This window comes from Pseudorca crassidens, chromosome 11 (assembly GCF_039906515.1).
Source record: "Pseudorca crassidens isolate mPseCra1 chromosome 11, mPseCra1.hap1, whole genome shotgun sequence".
Taxonomy (NCBI): domain Eukaryota; kingdom Metazoa; phylum Chordata; class Mammalia; order Artiodactyla; family Delphinidae; genus Pseudorca; species Pseudorca crassidens.
Window position 1 is genome coordinate 78,890,959 of NC_090306.1, and position 18,091 is coordinate 78,909,049.

Here is an 18,091-nt window from a genome sequence, read left to right on the forward strand (position 1 = left end):
ATACCTTCACATCATTTATGCACATCATATGGCAGAATCAAGGCTCAATGAACATAACATTACCAGACAATGGTATAACAGAAGTATTGATATATATAAAGAACTACAGGAACACAAGAGGAATATCCAAATCTGCCTGCAGCAGCAGTTAGTTTCCAAAAACTAAACACACACACACACACACACACAAACACATACATATTATGTATGTGTGTATATACATATATGTAGAAATATGTCTATATGAGACATTGGAATTAGGTACTGAATAGGAATTTACTTGTCAGAAATAAAGGCATTCTAAGCACATGGAGGAGCATGAACAAAGATATAGGAAAAGGTATGAAACACAGTCATGCTGCATTTGGGAAACAGAGGTATGTTCTGATCACAGAGCCAGAGTGAAGGGCAGGGGCACTACAGGTGAATGAATGCAATAATGTCTTATGAAACTCCTAAAGTAAGCAAAGACAGTAGTACTGAGGATGCACCTTTGGACATCAGAATAATGCCATTAGGATCCAGATATGTGATGCTCAGCACTGTCTTCTGAATGAATGAATGCCCCCAGCCTGTGTTTTAATCTATTATCTTTTTTCAAAGCCATCTATTATCTACCATCATATTTCATAATGGCTCTATATTAAGCTCTATTTGGTATTCTTATAACTTCTGCCCAGTAACTGCTGTACCACACTAGTTAACATGCTTTTAGTGCAACAGCACATAAACCCCTATAATATTTAGCTTGTCATATCTCTTTCGTGTCTCAGCTTCTGCTAGTAACTAGAAGGCAAATTACAGTGTTCCTCAGGAAATTCACATCCCAATTATGCTATTTAATCTTCAAAACTTTGGCTTTTTGACCACTGTCTTTACTTCCAGGTTTTGGCTCGAGATACCCAAGGACGCCAAAAAGCTAATGATCCCATTAGGGTATGCCATACTTTCTTAAAGCTTCTAAACATCACCAGGTTAATACTCCAGAAAGAACTGATTCATCCCTAAAGAGAAATTTTAGAAATTCAGTAATACATATTTAGAAATATTCCACCTAAGTAACTTTTCCATGTGATTAGAGCTTGCATGTTTAAATAAAACTTCAATTTTGGGACATTTCTGATGAAAATAATTCTAAAATACATATATGCACTTCCTCACCTACTTAAAAAGATGATATTAAACCTTTGCTTAATGTCCCAGAAGCATAAATATTAATCACTGAATGGGTGTCTTCCACTCTATTAATTCTGGCAAGTCTCTAATTCCTGTACCCACATTCTATAGTTTTTCTTACACCCTGTTTTGTCTTTCAACAATCATTTCTAAAAATTATTCCTATGCTATTTCTAGCAGCACTTGCCTGATATGGATAGGAAAGACAGATTAAGGGAAAAAAAGTTTATTAAACCACATCACTCATTTAAAATAAAAGTAAAGGGACTTCCCTGGTGGTCCAGTGGTTAAGAATCCACCTTCCAATGCAGGGGATGCGGTTCGATCCCTGGGCAGGGAACACATGCCATGGAGCAACTAAGCCCGCATGCCACAACTACAGAGCTCATGCGCTCCGGAGCCTGCGCGCCACAACTACTGAGCGTGCACGCTGCAGCGAAAGATCCCGCATGCCACGTGCCGCAACTAAGACCCAACGCGGCCAAAAATAAAAATAAATATTTTTTTTAAAAAAAAAGTAAAATAAGCTCAGAATGAATATCTGAGGGATGTCCCATGAATAGAGTACATGACCTTTAGTTCATGGGCTTTGTGATACTAATTCTGGATATTAAGAGACTCCTCTATTTTTTCTAAACTATCTTCAAGGGAATTAAGGTTGCTAGATAGATAACTTACAAACAGTAAAACAGCAAAAAATAATACACCAAAATAGCCAGCTACATTTTATTTCCCTTAATCATTCCAAATATCTCACCTTCTCTCTCTCTCTTTCTCTCTCACATACACACACACACACACACACACACACACACACACATAGTGCTGACTTAAGATTAAATTCCTTACTGTTAGTTTTCAGTTATCTGTAATCCTTTCTCAGATCCACCATAGCTAAGAACTCAGGTTAACTTGATACTTATGATATCCTATTGTACCAAGTGTCCTTTCAGTTAAAAGGAAAGTTCTTATTTAAGTGACAGGTAGGTAAGATAGTCACTTTTGATTTTGGCTAACCCATAAAGAAAAGTTGACCCATATGTTCTGTAAGAAAAACAACTGGTAAAATGCTAAGCAGAGTTCCAAGAATCTTTTATGCCTCTATCTTTGCTCACACTGCCTCCGTAGTTTAACTGGTGTCCTATTTGCACTCATTTCCCCACCACCCTAGAGAATGTCTGGTTTAATTGTTCCCCTCTTCAAGTTCTTCTGCAGTTCCCCTCAAGCTGAATCAGACATTGTACTCTTTTTGCAAATATCTATCAGAAAAACTTCCTGGCATAGAGACCATATCTTATTTACCTTTTTATTTCCTGTACCTACCAAAATACCTGGCACATAAGAGGTACTCTATTAATGTTAAATAAGTGAAAGTTTGGTCAGATCGTTTTCTTATACATCATTAATTCATAGGAAAGAGTAAGTCTGATTTTTTTGTCTTTCATGGTAAAAAAAGTTTCATTCTTTTAAAAGATTTGTAAAAGAATTTTTTAAAAAGCTATGTCTCCCTTTGTTTTTAGAATACTGTAGTAGTTTTCCAAGAAAGGAGATATATCATCTGAGAAATTTTTTCCAGATTAAAAATGGGCAACACTTCCCCTCACTCGCTCCCACTCCCAGCCTTCTGTATACACCAGCCTCACACACTACAGAGAACATTTGGGTGACCCATGATTAATAACAGGTGTATATCATTCTGTCACTTCCAACAGGTCTGGGGAATCAAAACAAAGACTGAAACAGTCGTAGATCCAGATTCTAATGCTGTATATTTTTCCAAATAAAGACAGTAACAGTTGACATGCAAAGTCCTCTTTCTATGTAAGAGTAAAGCATCTTAACCTAAAGCATTTTAAAACATTCATTAATAAAACATTAACTACATAATAAAGATATAACTTACAAATGTTGAAATAAAAAACATTCACTTTATATTTCAAATTTCATGGCAAATTTTATGCAAAAATATAAACTTAAACTTTTATATATGTTTACAGATTCACAAAAAGACTGCTGTAAACAGTAAGAACAGCCAACTTCCCAAGAGCCTCTTTTCCTTATTAAACCTTCTTAGAGCATGCATAATTAAAGCAATCCACATTCCCTTATAGCAGAAAAAGTTAAGCAACACTGAGGCAAGGAAAAACAAAGCTATTTTGAGCAACCCAAAACCAAGCTGCTAAAACAAAATATTCAGGACCCACAGTAACACTGGAGTCATTAAGAAGAAGTTCCTGTCCTCTTGTCTCATTTTCAGCGTGCACTTTCTGGTAATGCTCCGACAAATCAATAGCAGTTATACATCTTTTCATACATAATGGGCAGATGAAACCCTGTGAAATAACAACTTTTAGGAGGATATATACAAAAAGTTATTTATGAAACAAAATAGAAACAATGAAAATAGACATAACAGGAAAATAATAGTATATTTCTTTTTAGTATATGGAAGGGAAATTTTCAAGTAGTAACTGTACAAAAGGTGAAAGACCTATCCAAATTAGGACTCTGAAATTAGTTTCCATCCTTATGCTATAGATTCCCATTGGTCAATTTTATTGAGTAACCAGTTGCTTTAGTTGGAATATTACTATGCTTTTTGTTTATGATAATTTGTCCTTACTCATCTAAGAGCTAGTATTGGCAAGGTAGCTTTTATTTTAGATCAAGAAATGACTGGCAGTTTTAACAAATACTTTTATGTAGATGATGTTCTCAACAAAAAAGTTGTTATAATGAAAGCAATTTTTAGTCTTCACCATATTCCACTAGCCTAAGGTCCCATTCTTGCCCATACCCATAATTCCCAGTAGGTTACCCTTCCTTCTAATTTTATGAGCCAAATAAAATCATTTTAAAACAATCTCCCAAATTCCCCATACCTAACAATATATGTATTTTAAAATGTGGGCTGTTACACTGATCTATGGTTTGGGGTTTTGTCAGATAGGAACAGTAAAAGGATAAGAGAATAAAGGAGTTCAGAGTATCAGGGAGAAAGTAAATTAAATGAAGACAGTGGTGAAGGACAATAGGTTACAAAGGTTATAACGTCATGAGTTTTGGTGTCAGAAATAGATGTGGGTTTGAGTCTCAACCAATACTGACTATATGACTTTAAAAAATTCACTTTACCCTGCTAAATGTCAGTTTCCTCATCTATAAAATGGGACTAATATTAGCACCTATTTGTCTAGAGTTATTGTGCAGTGTATAAAATGCTTAGTACAGTGCCTGAGACATTATAAGTGCTCAACAAGTATTAACTGTCATTAGATGTATGGTTAGAGAGTAAAGGAAACGAAGCGAAGAAAGGTTGACAGACTAGAAGAAAAAATAAAAATTAAAAATCTAAAATAATCAGCAAGGCCAAAGGAGGTAAGTAGTGAGACTATGAAAGTTTTTGAGAGGATAGTGAGTTGAGGTAAGGAACACAGAGATATGATTTTAACATGTCAGGTAAAATTATTCTGCCTGATAAGAAGATGGAAGGTACTGCCATGGGCTTGAGTAATTAGAAAAGAAAAGTAATAAAGATCATTGGCACTGATAACATTAAGAACTGGGAGGCTAAGATGTTCCTTGAGTTCCTTGATGTACGTTAGGATCGTAGCAAGGAAGAGGAAGACTACAAACAAGGTTCCAAAGTAAGAGGCAAGACAGGGTAGCAGTTAAGAGCTAGTCTTGGGCTTGAATCCTGGATCCACACCACTCTTAGTAGCTTATATTACCTTCAATTTCCTCATCTGTTAAATGAGGTAACAGTAACACCTACTCCATATGGGGGAGGGGGTCTCGTGAGAATTAAATAATACATATTAAGTCCTTATCACAGCATCTGATACAAAGAAAACATTCAATAAATGTTAGCTATCATTAATATCATTAATATCATTGTTCCTCTTGTTAACAACCCTTTAAGGAGATTAGCCAGGGGATGAAAGTGAGGAACATGAATTCACTTATTTTTTCTTTTTACTGATGAAAGGGTTGTCTTCCAGGCAATCACAGGCCCAAGTATTAAAACTACAGAATAATAGGGCTTCCCTGGTTGCGCAGTGGTTGAGAGTCCGCCTGCCGATGCAGGGGACACAGGTTTGTGCCCCTGTCTGGGAAGATCCCACATGCCGCGGAGCGGCTGGGCCCGTGAGCCATGGCCGCTGAGCCTGCGTGTCCGGAGCCTGTGCTCCGCAACGGGAGAGGCCACAACAGTGAGAGCCCACGTACTGGAAAAAAAAAAAAAAAAAAAAAAAAACTACAGAATAATATTTTTTTTTTAACGTACTGTTGCATTGTTTTTTACCACAATATCTTTATGCTGCCTGCCTCTTTACTCATTTCTTCACTTTAAGTTTCCACATATCATCATTCAGTCATACGTTCAAAAAGTATTGGGACTTCCCCGCTGGTCCAGTCGGTAAGACTCCGTGCTCCCAATGCAGGGGGCCCAAGTTCAATCCCTGGTCAGGGAACTAGATCCCGCACGTATGCCACAACTAAGAAGTCCGCATACTGCAACTAAAGATGGAAGGGAGGGAGGGAGGGAGGGAGGGAGGGAGGAAGGAAGGAAGGAAGGAATAATTTTTTTAAAAAGTATTTACTGAGTGTGATTACTATGTCATTATGCTATGTTGTTAAGAATGCAATGGTAAAATAAAGCAAAGACCCCATCCTCAATAAGCTTGCATGCTTCTTGAAAGAGCTATAAAAGAAAATACCCCACTAATCAGAAAATCCTACTAGAACTACCTTCAAAATGTGTTTAGAACCTCAGGGCCTCCACAACTGCCCTGATCCAAGCCACCCTCATGGTGTACATGGATCACTGTAAAAGCCTTCTAACAGTCTCTCTGCTTCTATCCTTACCCCATTAACAGCTTTATTTTGCACACAGCAGCTAGAGTGATCCTACAAAAATATAGATAAATTTTGTCCTTTCCCTGATCCAAACTCTCCAATGACTTCCTATCTCACCAAGAGTAAAACACTAAAGTCTGTGCAAAAGCCTATAAGGCCCTACATGAGGTGGGCCTGATTACCTCAATAACCTAACGGCCCCCCATTCACTGTGCTGGAGCCACACTAGCCTCCTGGATGCTTTTTCAATATGCCAGGCATGCTCCCACCTCAGAGACTTGTTCCACATGCCTGCAACATGCTTGCTCCAGAAATCAACATGATTTCTCACTTCATTCAGTTCTTTCTGAGTTACCCCCTGCTCAGAGGCAACTTCAGTAGTTGTGGCATGTGAGCCCACATGCCACAACTACTGAAGCCCGCATGCCTAGAGCCTGTGCTCAAGAGAAGCCACTGCAATGAGAAGCCCCCGCACCACAACTAGAGAAAGTCCGCGTGCAGCAACAAAGACCCAACACAGCCAAAAATAAAATAAATTAAATAAATAAATTAAAAATAAATGTCACCAGCATAAAGATGTTTTACTATTTCACTCAGTGCCATACCTCCAGCATCCAGAACAGTGTCTGGTGACAATAAATATTTGATAGATAAATGAATCTCAGACTAATAATCATTACCAAAAGGATAGGGAATTCTTTTCCACAGAAGCATGTGGAAGAAGCATCTATCCAACATGTGAGTCAGGAAAGTTTATTGGAAAAATTATCTGTGATGAGACTTGAAGGATAATCAGATGTTAACCAAGAAAAAAGAAATAGCAAAACTAGGTAAGGCACAGAGATCAGCATATACAAAAGTTCAAAGGTAAGAAAAAACTTGGCACACCTTAAAATCAGTTCATTATGCCTGGATCAAAGAACATAAAAAAATATAACCACATATATAAGGTCAATTGATTTCTCACAAAAGTGAAAATTTAATTCATTGGGAAAAGGTAATATTTTCAGCAAATGGTACTGCAACAAGCATATGGAAAAATGTTTCCATATTCACATGGAAAAAATGAACGTCAACCGCTATCTCATACCATATACAATAATTTAAAATAAATCATACATTTAAATGTACATGCTAAAATGATTTTTTTAATTTTTTTAATCCTTCCATCTTTTTTTTAAATTGAAGTATAGTGGATGTACAATATATGTAAGTTACAGTTTACAATATAGTGATTCACAATTTTTAAAGGTTATATTCCATTTATAGTTATTATAAAATATTGGCTATGTTCTCTGTGTTGTACAATATATGCTTGTAGCTTGATTTTTTTTGTTTTTTTTTTAATCAGAAGCAAGCGTAGGAGGAAGTTTTGCAACCTTGGGGTAGGCAAAAAACTTTGTAGTACCCAAAAAGCAAAAATCATAAAAGAAAAGGCTGACAAACTGTACTTCACCAAAATTTAAAACTTCTTCTCTTTGAAAGACAACATTAACAAAATGAAAAATAAGCCACAGACTGAGAAAAAATATACACATCACATATTTCTGATTGTGATGTAAGGGCTAAAATTAAGGCCCAATACTTTGTGTTGCCTTAACAACTGGTGAAACTGGGAGGGCTTCAAATGGCCTAACTGCAAGTTCCCCTCCCCACTCTGCTCTCACAGATAAGGAGTTCTAGCCAAACAGCCCTCCTCTTCACAGGCAGCAAGCACAGGGCCTGCTTATCCCTGAGAAGGTTCTCTGCCGGCCCCTGGAATTATTCAAGCAAGCCAATCACATCTCCTTTAGAAACCAGGGGGCACCTTACTTTCCTGATACTACAATGCCTGCCTCTGAACAATCCCTGGTTGTTCATTTTGTTCCCAAGTGCAATCCTCATGCGGCCCTGCATGGCACACCGTGTCCTCCATCTCTGGGCTGTGAGTATATGTGACTAATAAACTGCTGTTGATCTCATTTGTCTCATTTGTCTAATTATGTGTTTAGCTATTCCCATAAGCCTAGGACAGGAATCCTTCCCTCACTAATCAGATGAATAGGAGGCAATCAAAACATTGACAAAGGATAAAGAACTCTTATAATTCCTTAATATAAAGATAAATACTCTAATTTTCAAAATGGTTGGATTTCCAGTTCCAGACAAAATGGAACAGATATACTTCTCTGTTCTTCCTGCTAAGTACAGCTGAAATCCAGAGGCTTTATATATAAAACAAAACAAAAAGAAAACTCTGAAAGGTAAAGAGAAGAAGGCAGACCAGCTGAGGATCTCAGGAGCCAAGGACTGAGAGAGTGGTGAGTACTCTGGGTTTTCTTTTCGTCTCATATATTCTGGACTGGCTGCTGGAGAAGCCAGCTACCTGGAAACTTCAGTGGACACCTACCAAAAAAGCTCCAAGAAAAGTCTGCTCTCCCTAGCCAAATGACTAGGAAAATGAAGACCTGATTTGGTAATATGCTGGTCATTAGTGCGTTTCAGTGGGTACTAAGGATGGAAGCCAGATTAGAAATGGATAGACTGAACAAAGAATTTGCTTCTGCAATGCAATATACTAAATAGTCTGCACAGCTGTCCTGATGAGAACAAATGATATGATATCACTTATTACATTATGTATTATACAGATTATATATTTGTTACAGACTGAATGTCTATGTACCCTCAAAATTCATATGTTGAAATCTTAACCTCCAATGTGATGGGGCCTTTGGGAGATGATTAAGTCATGAGGGTGGAGCCCTAATGAATGGGATTGGTACCTTTATATAATAAAAGAGACCCCAGAGAGCTCTCTTGCCCCTTCTGCCATGTGAGGACAGCCATCTACAAACCAGAAAGGAAGTCCCCACCAGACACAGAATCTGCCAAATCCTTGATGTTGAACATCCCAGCCTCCAGAACTGTGAGAAATAAATGTTTGCTGTTTAAGCCTCTCAGTGCTTTTGTTATAATAGCCTATAACTGACTAAAATACTATTATATATATTATTATACATAATATATAAAATATGATATAAATGAGCATTAAAGCAAGGTACTGCTTTATTTCTGACCATTTTTTTTAAATCCTGGAGACCATGATATTTCAAATTCCCATTTAGATGGATGCTAAGGGCACAATGTTAAAACCTAGAATTTGTTCAAAGTGGGAAGCCAACATCAGGGTAAAAGGGAAGATTAAGCAAGAAAAAGAGAAATTGAGAGAGGTGGGGAGAGATATCAACTGAGACCTTAACAAGTCAATACCTTAACACTGGGCATATGGAAAAAACAATACCCCCTGAGAATTCATAATCACCAATAGCCCTCAATTAGGTTACAAATTTACACTAGTGGGTAATGTGCAAAATTTCAAGTACCGAACTTAATTTAAGGGAGTCCCAGGTTAATGGCACCTCTAGAGCAGTATTTGTATGCTGAAGGGAATAATCTGTGGCATAGGTAAAAACCAAAGTTGCATGAGGGAGAGATGATAAGATGAGAATGGAAGAGAGAATGGAATCCAGAGCACAAGGGAAAGGACTGAAATCTGATAGGAAAAGAGACCTGTCTTCTGTGTACTAAAGTAATAAAGAGAATACAGGTGCAAGTATAGTTTTAGGGGCAAAATGAGAACATTCATCTTTTCTCAATGGTATAGAAGGTGACAGTGAGAAGGCGGGACTAAGGTAAGACACATGGAAGGTTTGAGGACAAAGCAGAGAGTACAACTATCACAGAGAGTAGAAAAGGGAGCCTAATAAGAAAATATAGCAGGATTATCAGGCACTGCTCATTTACCCACTGGAGATTTTTTTTGTTGTTTTTGGTCTAAATGAGGTCAACAATTAATACTAAATTCCTCTCCAGGGTTACAACCTAGTTCTCTGAGCTCATCATATCATAAATACCGTTTGGAATGTTTTCCTTAAAGATATTTCATTAAACTTGCTCTTAATAAAGTTCAACTGATACTGTTCTTCTCACTCTCACAGTCTTGTTCGATCTTGTTATGGTTAACATACATATACGTGAAGACAGATGGTCAAAAAGAGACAAAACAGAGAAATGAATGGATAGAGAAATACCCAGAAACATATACATAATAGACTCACCAACCAAGAGATGGGAAAGAATAGGGAAAAGGGGACTGGGTAGGTGGTACAGCTGGGCCGAGAAAGGGGCAATTGACAAAAAGTGTCAGAGCAGAAATGTGAGTGTGTTGATCTCTTAGGGGCAGCGTTATGGGTGGTTTTTATGTTCTCTTACCTTATCTCCTTTTTCTATAATGAGTATATATTATTTGTTAAAAATAATGATAGTAATGTAGCAACTTCTAAGGCTGACCTCAAAAAATTTGAGTTATTTCTTTTTTAGACTTATTTACTTTCTCCATTAATTTTTAATAAGCTATCAAACATAGAAGTTCTTACAAAGTCATAAATGAAGACAACAAATAATGTATAAATGTTATAGTTCATCTAATTCTTCATTAGCTTAGTCGTTCATGGCAGTACAAACACATAAGTAGATACTAATTAACTGGTAATTCTTTACAAACAGATTTTTAAATCTTCATTAAGTTGAGATGATTTTAACATTAAAGATAAATTGTCAATATTATTTTTCAGTCTTAATATACACTTTCACAGTCTCACAACTAAGCACTATTATCTATCTACAAGTGAGATTCAAAAATTGCATTCCAATTTGTAAGAAAGATTTATGAGACCTTTCCCTACAAAAGTTAAAATTATCAATTGTTACTCCATATATCTGTGATTTTTTTCCTTAAATAAAACAATATTTATTGCCAAATTATTATTTTCATACCTCTGAAGAGCTTTCATTATTGACATCCACTGTGTTTATAGGAGCTGATGATGAATCTAAATCAGAACCTTGAGAGCCAACTCTCCCAGGAGTCTGAAACACAAGCAGAAAGGGGGAAAAAAAAGTAAATATCAACAATATATTCATAAACTATTTAATAACCTAAACAGTAATCAGGGCTAGCCTTACACATAAAGGTAGATGTCCTCTCAAACAGCACTAGAAGCTATCCTTTATTAAAGACTGACTGGACGTAATACTGTATCAAGATCTCTATCTGCCTTCTCTCAGCTTTAGTCTTTTTAAATTAATAAAAAGTTTACTTTTATATATAGTGCTTTATCATCTTCACCTCACTTTTACAGAATATCTTATTTAATCATAAAGACATCTCTGAGAGAGACAGGTAAAATGTTATATCCATAGATGAGAAAACAAATTCAAAGCAGCTAAGGGACTTCTCAAGATTCTACTGTTAACAAAAATCAGAAAGAAGCAGAACTAAAATGCTGAAATTTTAATTCCTCTTGCATTGCTCCCCACTACATCAAGTGAACTACAATGATTTGAGGGGAGCTAAAAAGATCAACACAGGCCACATTATCTAGTCACCCATCCATCTACTACCCATGCCAACCATTACCAATCTGTTTCCAATACTTAATATTCCACCATCAAATATACAGTTTGGAGGGTTAAAGGCCTTCTTTTTTCCCTCTCCTGCAACATTTATCATCTAACATTATTCATTATACTTAGGTATGACATTAAAGGAACTGGAAATCTAGTAAAATATTGACTAAAAGACAGATTCAGAGCACAAGAACTGACTCAATAATCCTTACCAAAAACATTCATGGTGCACACTATCATTATTCCCACGTTATACAAGAGAGAATAAAGGTGTAGAAATTAAGTTACTTGCCCGAAGTCACATGGCTAATAAGTGGAAGAAAGGATTTTAACTTCAGCAGTCTGATTCTTAATCACTAACTCATACTGCTTGACATCTCCACTGAGATATACCTCAAGCACCCAAGATTGAGAACAAATCGCTAAACATCTGTCTCAAAACATGAACACCCTGTACATCACTTACATATTCAACATAAATGCCAAAGAAGGATGAACTGATACTACTTCAAAATTAATCAATTAAAATAAGGATTATAAAAACTGCATAGAAAAAATGAAATAACATGCATATACTATGATTATAATTATGTATAAAAACTAATTATATAAGAAAAGAGATTCAAAGGAAATATCCCAAAATGCAAACAATAATTTCTTTAGCAAGAAGCAATTATGGGTTTTTTGGTCTTTAGTTTCTCAGTTTTTGTTTTTGCTACATTTTTTTCAGAATTTTAGATTCATAGTTAAATTACTTTTACATTGAGAAATTTTTGATATTAAAAATAATCAGAGTTGTCCAAATTGGATGATCTATGTTCCTATCATATTTTCGCAAAACATAACTCTCTCTTTCTAAACTTATCCAGAGTATGTCTTTACTGTGTTTACTTAACATCCACAACATTCTCATGTTTGAACTATTACATCAGCTACCCTCTTCCAAAAAACAAAGCAAAATTCTTTCTCAAAATGATATACTTGAGACATGAATTTGTCTCAAGCCTACTATCTGAATTTGATGATATACTCATGCATGTGACAAAAAAGTAACTAAATAGTAAAAAAAATTAAAGAGCATTTTAATTATATACTTAATATAAATAATTGTATAAAACTAGAAATTCATTTTTGACTCATCAACATTGCAGAGCTTCACATCATAATGGTTTTTAAAACTACTGACCCCATCCCCAAAAGCACTGCAAACAAAAGCTGTACCTCCCAAGAACTACTTTCCCCATTCTGTATCCTAAGTTTTTCCAGAGTCCAGGTGGCTTCTCACCTGAGATTTACCTTGCCTGAGAACAAGCAATTCACAGAAATATCTACATAATCCTATTATCATCACCAAAAATACCCTTCCTTAAATTTGCCTAAAATAATCCTAGTAAACAGACCTAAGTAAGCCCAAGAGGCACGGGGAAAAAAGAAGAAACAATAAAATCATCATGAGATGCTTTTGACGTGCATATTTTACACATATTCCCTCATTCTCTCAGATTGTTGCTAAATTGTCTAAGAACTTCTTTTTCTATTATTAGGCTGCCAAAATCCTATCACTTCAATGAGAAGTGCAATTACAGTAACAATGACCCTGAGGAAACAATATAAAGCATTCTAACATTTACACTTATAAAAAGTTTTACTTTGTAAATACAATGGGATAAGAATAACTTGTGCTAAAAACTTAAAATGATAGGGGATAAATATCTTCCAAATTGTGCTTTTTAGGAAAATTATTACATAATTTAGATATCTTTTACAGTGACTAAAAGGTACAAAACACATTCATTTTGTTTATGGTTTCTTCAATAGATATTTATCCATCTCCCATGAAGTACCTAACATTCTATAAAGCTCTGCATGCCAGACGGAGGACACTGAGTATGAGGACAATGTAAGAGAAACAAGGAGCAAGCCTTCAGGTAGACTATACAACTTGGCTGGTGAAACCAAGCTAATGTGTAAAAAAAGAGATCAGAAACAATTTGAAAAAAATTAAATGCTAAAGGGGGGAGCTCTGAGTGTGAGCAGAATTATGAGAAAGAAGAGATCAATGCAAGTTGTGGTAACTGAAAAAAATCTTATTTCTTAAAGTTAAATTTAATTAAATAAAATGACAATCATTCCAAATAGATGAAAAAAATGCACAACAGCAGACAGGGCAGAAATAAGAACACTGTATTTGATAAAAAATACATATGTTTGAAATAAAGTAATAGACACACAAACAGGTATTAAATAGGTTAAACTGTGGAATAGGGTATGTGGAATAGGCTAAGGGATATAAAACATTGAAATATGCCATGGTAAAGAGAGAGTGTCCATAACTCCAGTCCAGACTGCACTCACAGTTAGCATAGAAACTAAGCTGCCTCAGCTCCAATCAACGATCAACAGCTGATTAAAATTTTTTTAATGTTAAAATTGTAGACGTATGCTCAAACACAAGGTAAGTATCTCAGTGGACAAAAAATAAAACAAACACACAGAGTATAGAGTTTGGGAACTAAAGTAGATAGAGGCAAACAAGTTCTAATGAGATAATAGGAACCAAAACACCCTACATGTGATAGGTAACAAGAAGCCAGGCCCACTGTGGGAACTCAGAAAGTTGGCCAAAGCTACTACACCCTGCCATAAACAACAATTTTTTAAAGCTGTAAACCCAAACAAGCACTGTGTCTGGGCTTGAAGCTTGATCAAAACTTTTCCAGGCAGGGATGAATGGGCATTCCAAGCAAAGCATTGTTTACAAAAGTGGAAAATTACGGGAGAGTTCAAGATGGTAGCATAAAAAGATCATGAACTGACCTCCTCCTACAGACATAAATGTACAACCACATATGGAACAGTTCCCCCAGAAAGGGATCTGAAAACTGAATGAACAGAACCTCCACAACAAAGGGTGAAATAAAAGGACAGCAATGAGATGTGTAGGACAGGCGAAGATATGAAAACCGCACCTCAGCTTCAGCAATCCACAATTGGGAGGGACCACAAAGGCACGGATCCTTTCCCTGAGGAATGAGGGATTTGAGCACATCAGGCACCCCAACCCTTAGATCCTGCACAAGAGAGATGAGCCTCCAAAACACCTGGTTTTGCAAACCAACGGGAAATATGTCCAGGAAAGCTACAGGGAATAGAAAACCTGCTCTTAAAGGACTTGCACACAGATTGACTTGATCTGAAAACCAGTGCAAAAACACCAAATTGAAAAGTGCATAAGACCATAGGTGAAGGGGACTCACCTACTAATCTTGAAGCATCTGCCAGAGAGGCAGGAACCAGTTGGAATGCTCCCCACGGGCTGAGTTACTGGCAGGAGCCATTTATGTGATCTCAGGCTACCTTGCTAATACTGGTGCTGGAAGGCACCACTTTGGAATTCTCCACCAGTGAGCACATCCCACCAGGGGTGAGAGAGCACCTGCCAACCCCCACACCTCAGGTGGGCCTCACAGCTGCCCAAGCAACAGCCCCACCCACCAGCACCCCATGGCAGCTGTGTTCCCACAAACTGCATGTAGCCCACATAGGAGACACCCCTCGAGCACCTGGCTCTGGTGGCTAGGTAGGATTGTGCTTCTGAGCCCCATACGACATCTCCTAAATAAAGCCACTCCTTCAAGACTAAGAGAGATAGCTGATATACCTAATACATAGAAACAAACACAAAGAATTAGGCAACATGAGGAGACAGAGGAAGATATTCCAATCAAAAGAGTAAGTCAGAACCTCAAAAAAAGAACTAAACAAAACAGAGATAAGCAATCTACCTGATAAAAAGTTCAAAGTAATGGTCATAAAGACACTAAACAAACTCAGATGAAGAAAAACTTAGCACAGTGAGAACTTCAACAGAGATAGAAAATATATGAAAGTACCAAACAGAAGTTATAACTGAACTGAAAAATATGCTAGAGGGGTTCTACAGCAAACTGGGTGAAGTAGAAGAACAAATCAGTCAGCAGGAAGATAAAACAATGGAACTCACCCAGACAGAGCAGGAAAATGAAATAAGTATTTTAAAAAGTGAAGACAGGGACTTCCCTGGTGGTCCAGTGGTTAAGAATCCACCTTCCAAAGCAGGGGACGCAGGTTCAATCCCTGGTCAAGGAACTAAGATCCCACATGCCACAGGGCAACTAAGCCCACGTGCCGCAACCACTGAGCCTGCACATTCTGGAGCCCATGCACAGCAACTACAGAGCCCACGCACCACAACTAGAGAGAAGCCGCCGCACCGCAACAAAAGATCCCACATGCCACAACTAAGACCCGACGCAGCCAAATAAATAAATATCCTTTTAAAATAATAAATAAAATAAAGATGAAAAATGAAGACACCTTAAGGGACCTTTGGGGCAACATCAAGCAGAATAACATTTGCATTATAGGGGTGCCAGAAAGAAAAGAGTGTAAGGGACAGAAAACCTACTTGAAGAAATAGTTGCTGAAAACATCCTTAATCAGGGGAAGGACCCAGACATCCAGGTCCAGGAAGCACAGAGAGTTCCAAATAAGATGAACCCAAAGAGACACACATCAAGACACACTATAATTAAAACAGTAAAAAATAAATGATTAAGAGAGAATCCTAAAAGCAACAAATTGTTACATACAAGGAAAACCCTATAACTCTACAAGCAGATTTTTCAGCAGAGCCTTTACAAGCCAGAAGGGAGTGGCAGATCATATTCAAAGTGCTGAAAGAAAAAACTTCCAACCAAGAATTCTCTACACAGCAAAGTTATTCAGAATTGACGAAGAGATAAAGAGTTTCCCAGATGAGCAAAAGCTAAAGGTATTCATCACAACTAAACTGGCCCAACAAGAAATATTAATGGGACTTCTTTAAGCTGAAAAGAAATGGCACTAGTTAATAATAAGAAAACATATGAAAGTAAAAATCTCACTGTTAAAGGTAAATGTATGATAAAGGCAGAGGATCAATCACTTATAAAGCAAGCACAAAGGTTAAGAGACAGAAGTACTAAAAATAACTAAAATTACAATAATTAGTTACAGGATGCATAAAATAAAAAGAAGTAAAATGTGTCATCAAAAGTAGGAAACATGGGGAGGGAGTAAAAAGATAAAGCTTTGGAATGATTTCTAATTTAAGTTGCTAGCAACTTAAAACAGGCTACTACTTACATAGAATGTTACAGGTGAACCTCACAGTAACCACAAGGAAAAAACTTATAGTAAGTACACAAAAGAAAGTGAGAAAATCTAAACATAACACTAAAAGAAACCACACCAAAACACAAAGGAAAAGAGAGAACTCCAAAATTAGCCAGAAAACAATTAACAAAATGGCAATAAGCACATACTTATCAATAATTACCTTAAATGTAAATGGACCAAATTCAATATAGTCTTACCTCAAGAAACAAGAAATTCCCAATAAACAATCTAACCTTACACCTAAAGGAACTAGAAAAAGAAGAACAAATGCCAAAATTGGTAGATGGAAGGAAATAATAAAGATCAGAGCAGAAACAGAGACCAAAAAAAGAAAAAAAACAAGTTCAATGAAACTAAAAGCTGATTCTTTGAAAAGATAAATAAAATTGACAAACATTTAGCTAGACTCACCAGGGGAAAAAAAGGGGACTCAAATAAGTAAAATCAGAGATGAAAGAGGAGATGTTATAACTAACACCACAGAAATACAAAGGATGGCTCATGATCTATGAATATATGCCAACAAATTGGACAACCTAAAGGAAATGGAAAATTTTTTTAAAACATACAATCTTCTAAGACTGAATCATGAAGAAATAGAAAAATCTGAATAGACCAATTACTAGTAAGGAGATTGAAACAGTAATCAAAAATCTCCCAACAAATCAAAGCCCAGAGCAGACAGATTTACTGGCGAATTCTAGAGCATTCAAAGATTTAATACCTATCCTTCTCAAATTCTTCAAAAAACTGAAAAGAAGGGAAGGCTTCCAAACACATTCTATGAAGCCAGCGTTAACCTGATACCAAAAGCAGACAAGGAAGACCACAAAAAAAGAAAATTACAAGCCAATATCCTTGATGAACACAGATGCAAAAATCCTCAACAAAATGTTAGCAAACTGAATCCAACAATGCATTAAAAGAAGCATACACCATGATCAAGTAGAATTTATTCCAGGGATGAAAGGATGGTTCAACATCCACAAATCAATCAACATGATACATCACATTAATAAAATGAAGGATAAAAATTATATGGTCATCTCAATAGATGCAGAAAAAGCATCTGACAAAATTCAACATCAATTTATGATAAAAATTATCAACAAAGTAGGTAGAGAGGAAATATACCTTAACATAATAAAGGCCATATATGACAAATCCACAGCTAGTATCACACTAAACAATGAAAAACTGAAAGCTTTTCCTCTAAGATCAGTAAACAAGACAAGGATGCCCACTATTGTCACTTATTTTCAACATAGCATTGGAAGTCCTAGCCAAAGCAATTAGAAAAAAAAAGGAAATAACAGGTTTCTAAATCAGAAAGTAAAACTGTCACTATTTGCAGATGACATGATACATATAGAAAACCCTAAAGACTACAAATACACACATACACACA

The 18,091-nt window shown here is 36.4% G+C and overlaps 1 protein-coding gene across 2 annotated transcripts in view; it reads right to left on the reverse strand.

The window, feature by feature from the left end:
- EEA1 (early endosome antigen 1) overlaps positions 1-18,091 on the reverse strand; it is a 133,970-nt gene that overhangs the window by 86,625 nt on the left and 29,254 nt on the right. The window contains exons 2-3 of one of the 2 annotated variants that reach the window (XM_067697526.1): positions 10,852-10,944; positions 3,381-3,509 (exon numbers count right to left, since the gene is read on the reverse strand). In XM_067697526.1, coding sequence (XP_067553627.1) covers positions 3,381-3,509; positions 10,852-10,944 — 222 coding nt within the window. The remainder of the gene's footprint in view (positions 1-3,380; positions 3,510-10,851; positions 10,945-18,091) is intronic. The other variant, XM_067697527.1, reaches the window with a different exon arrangement.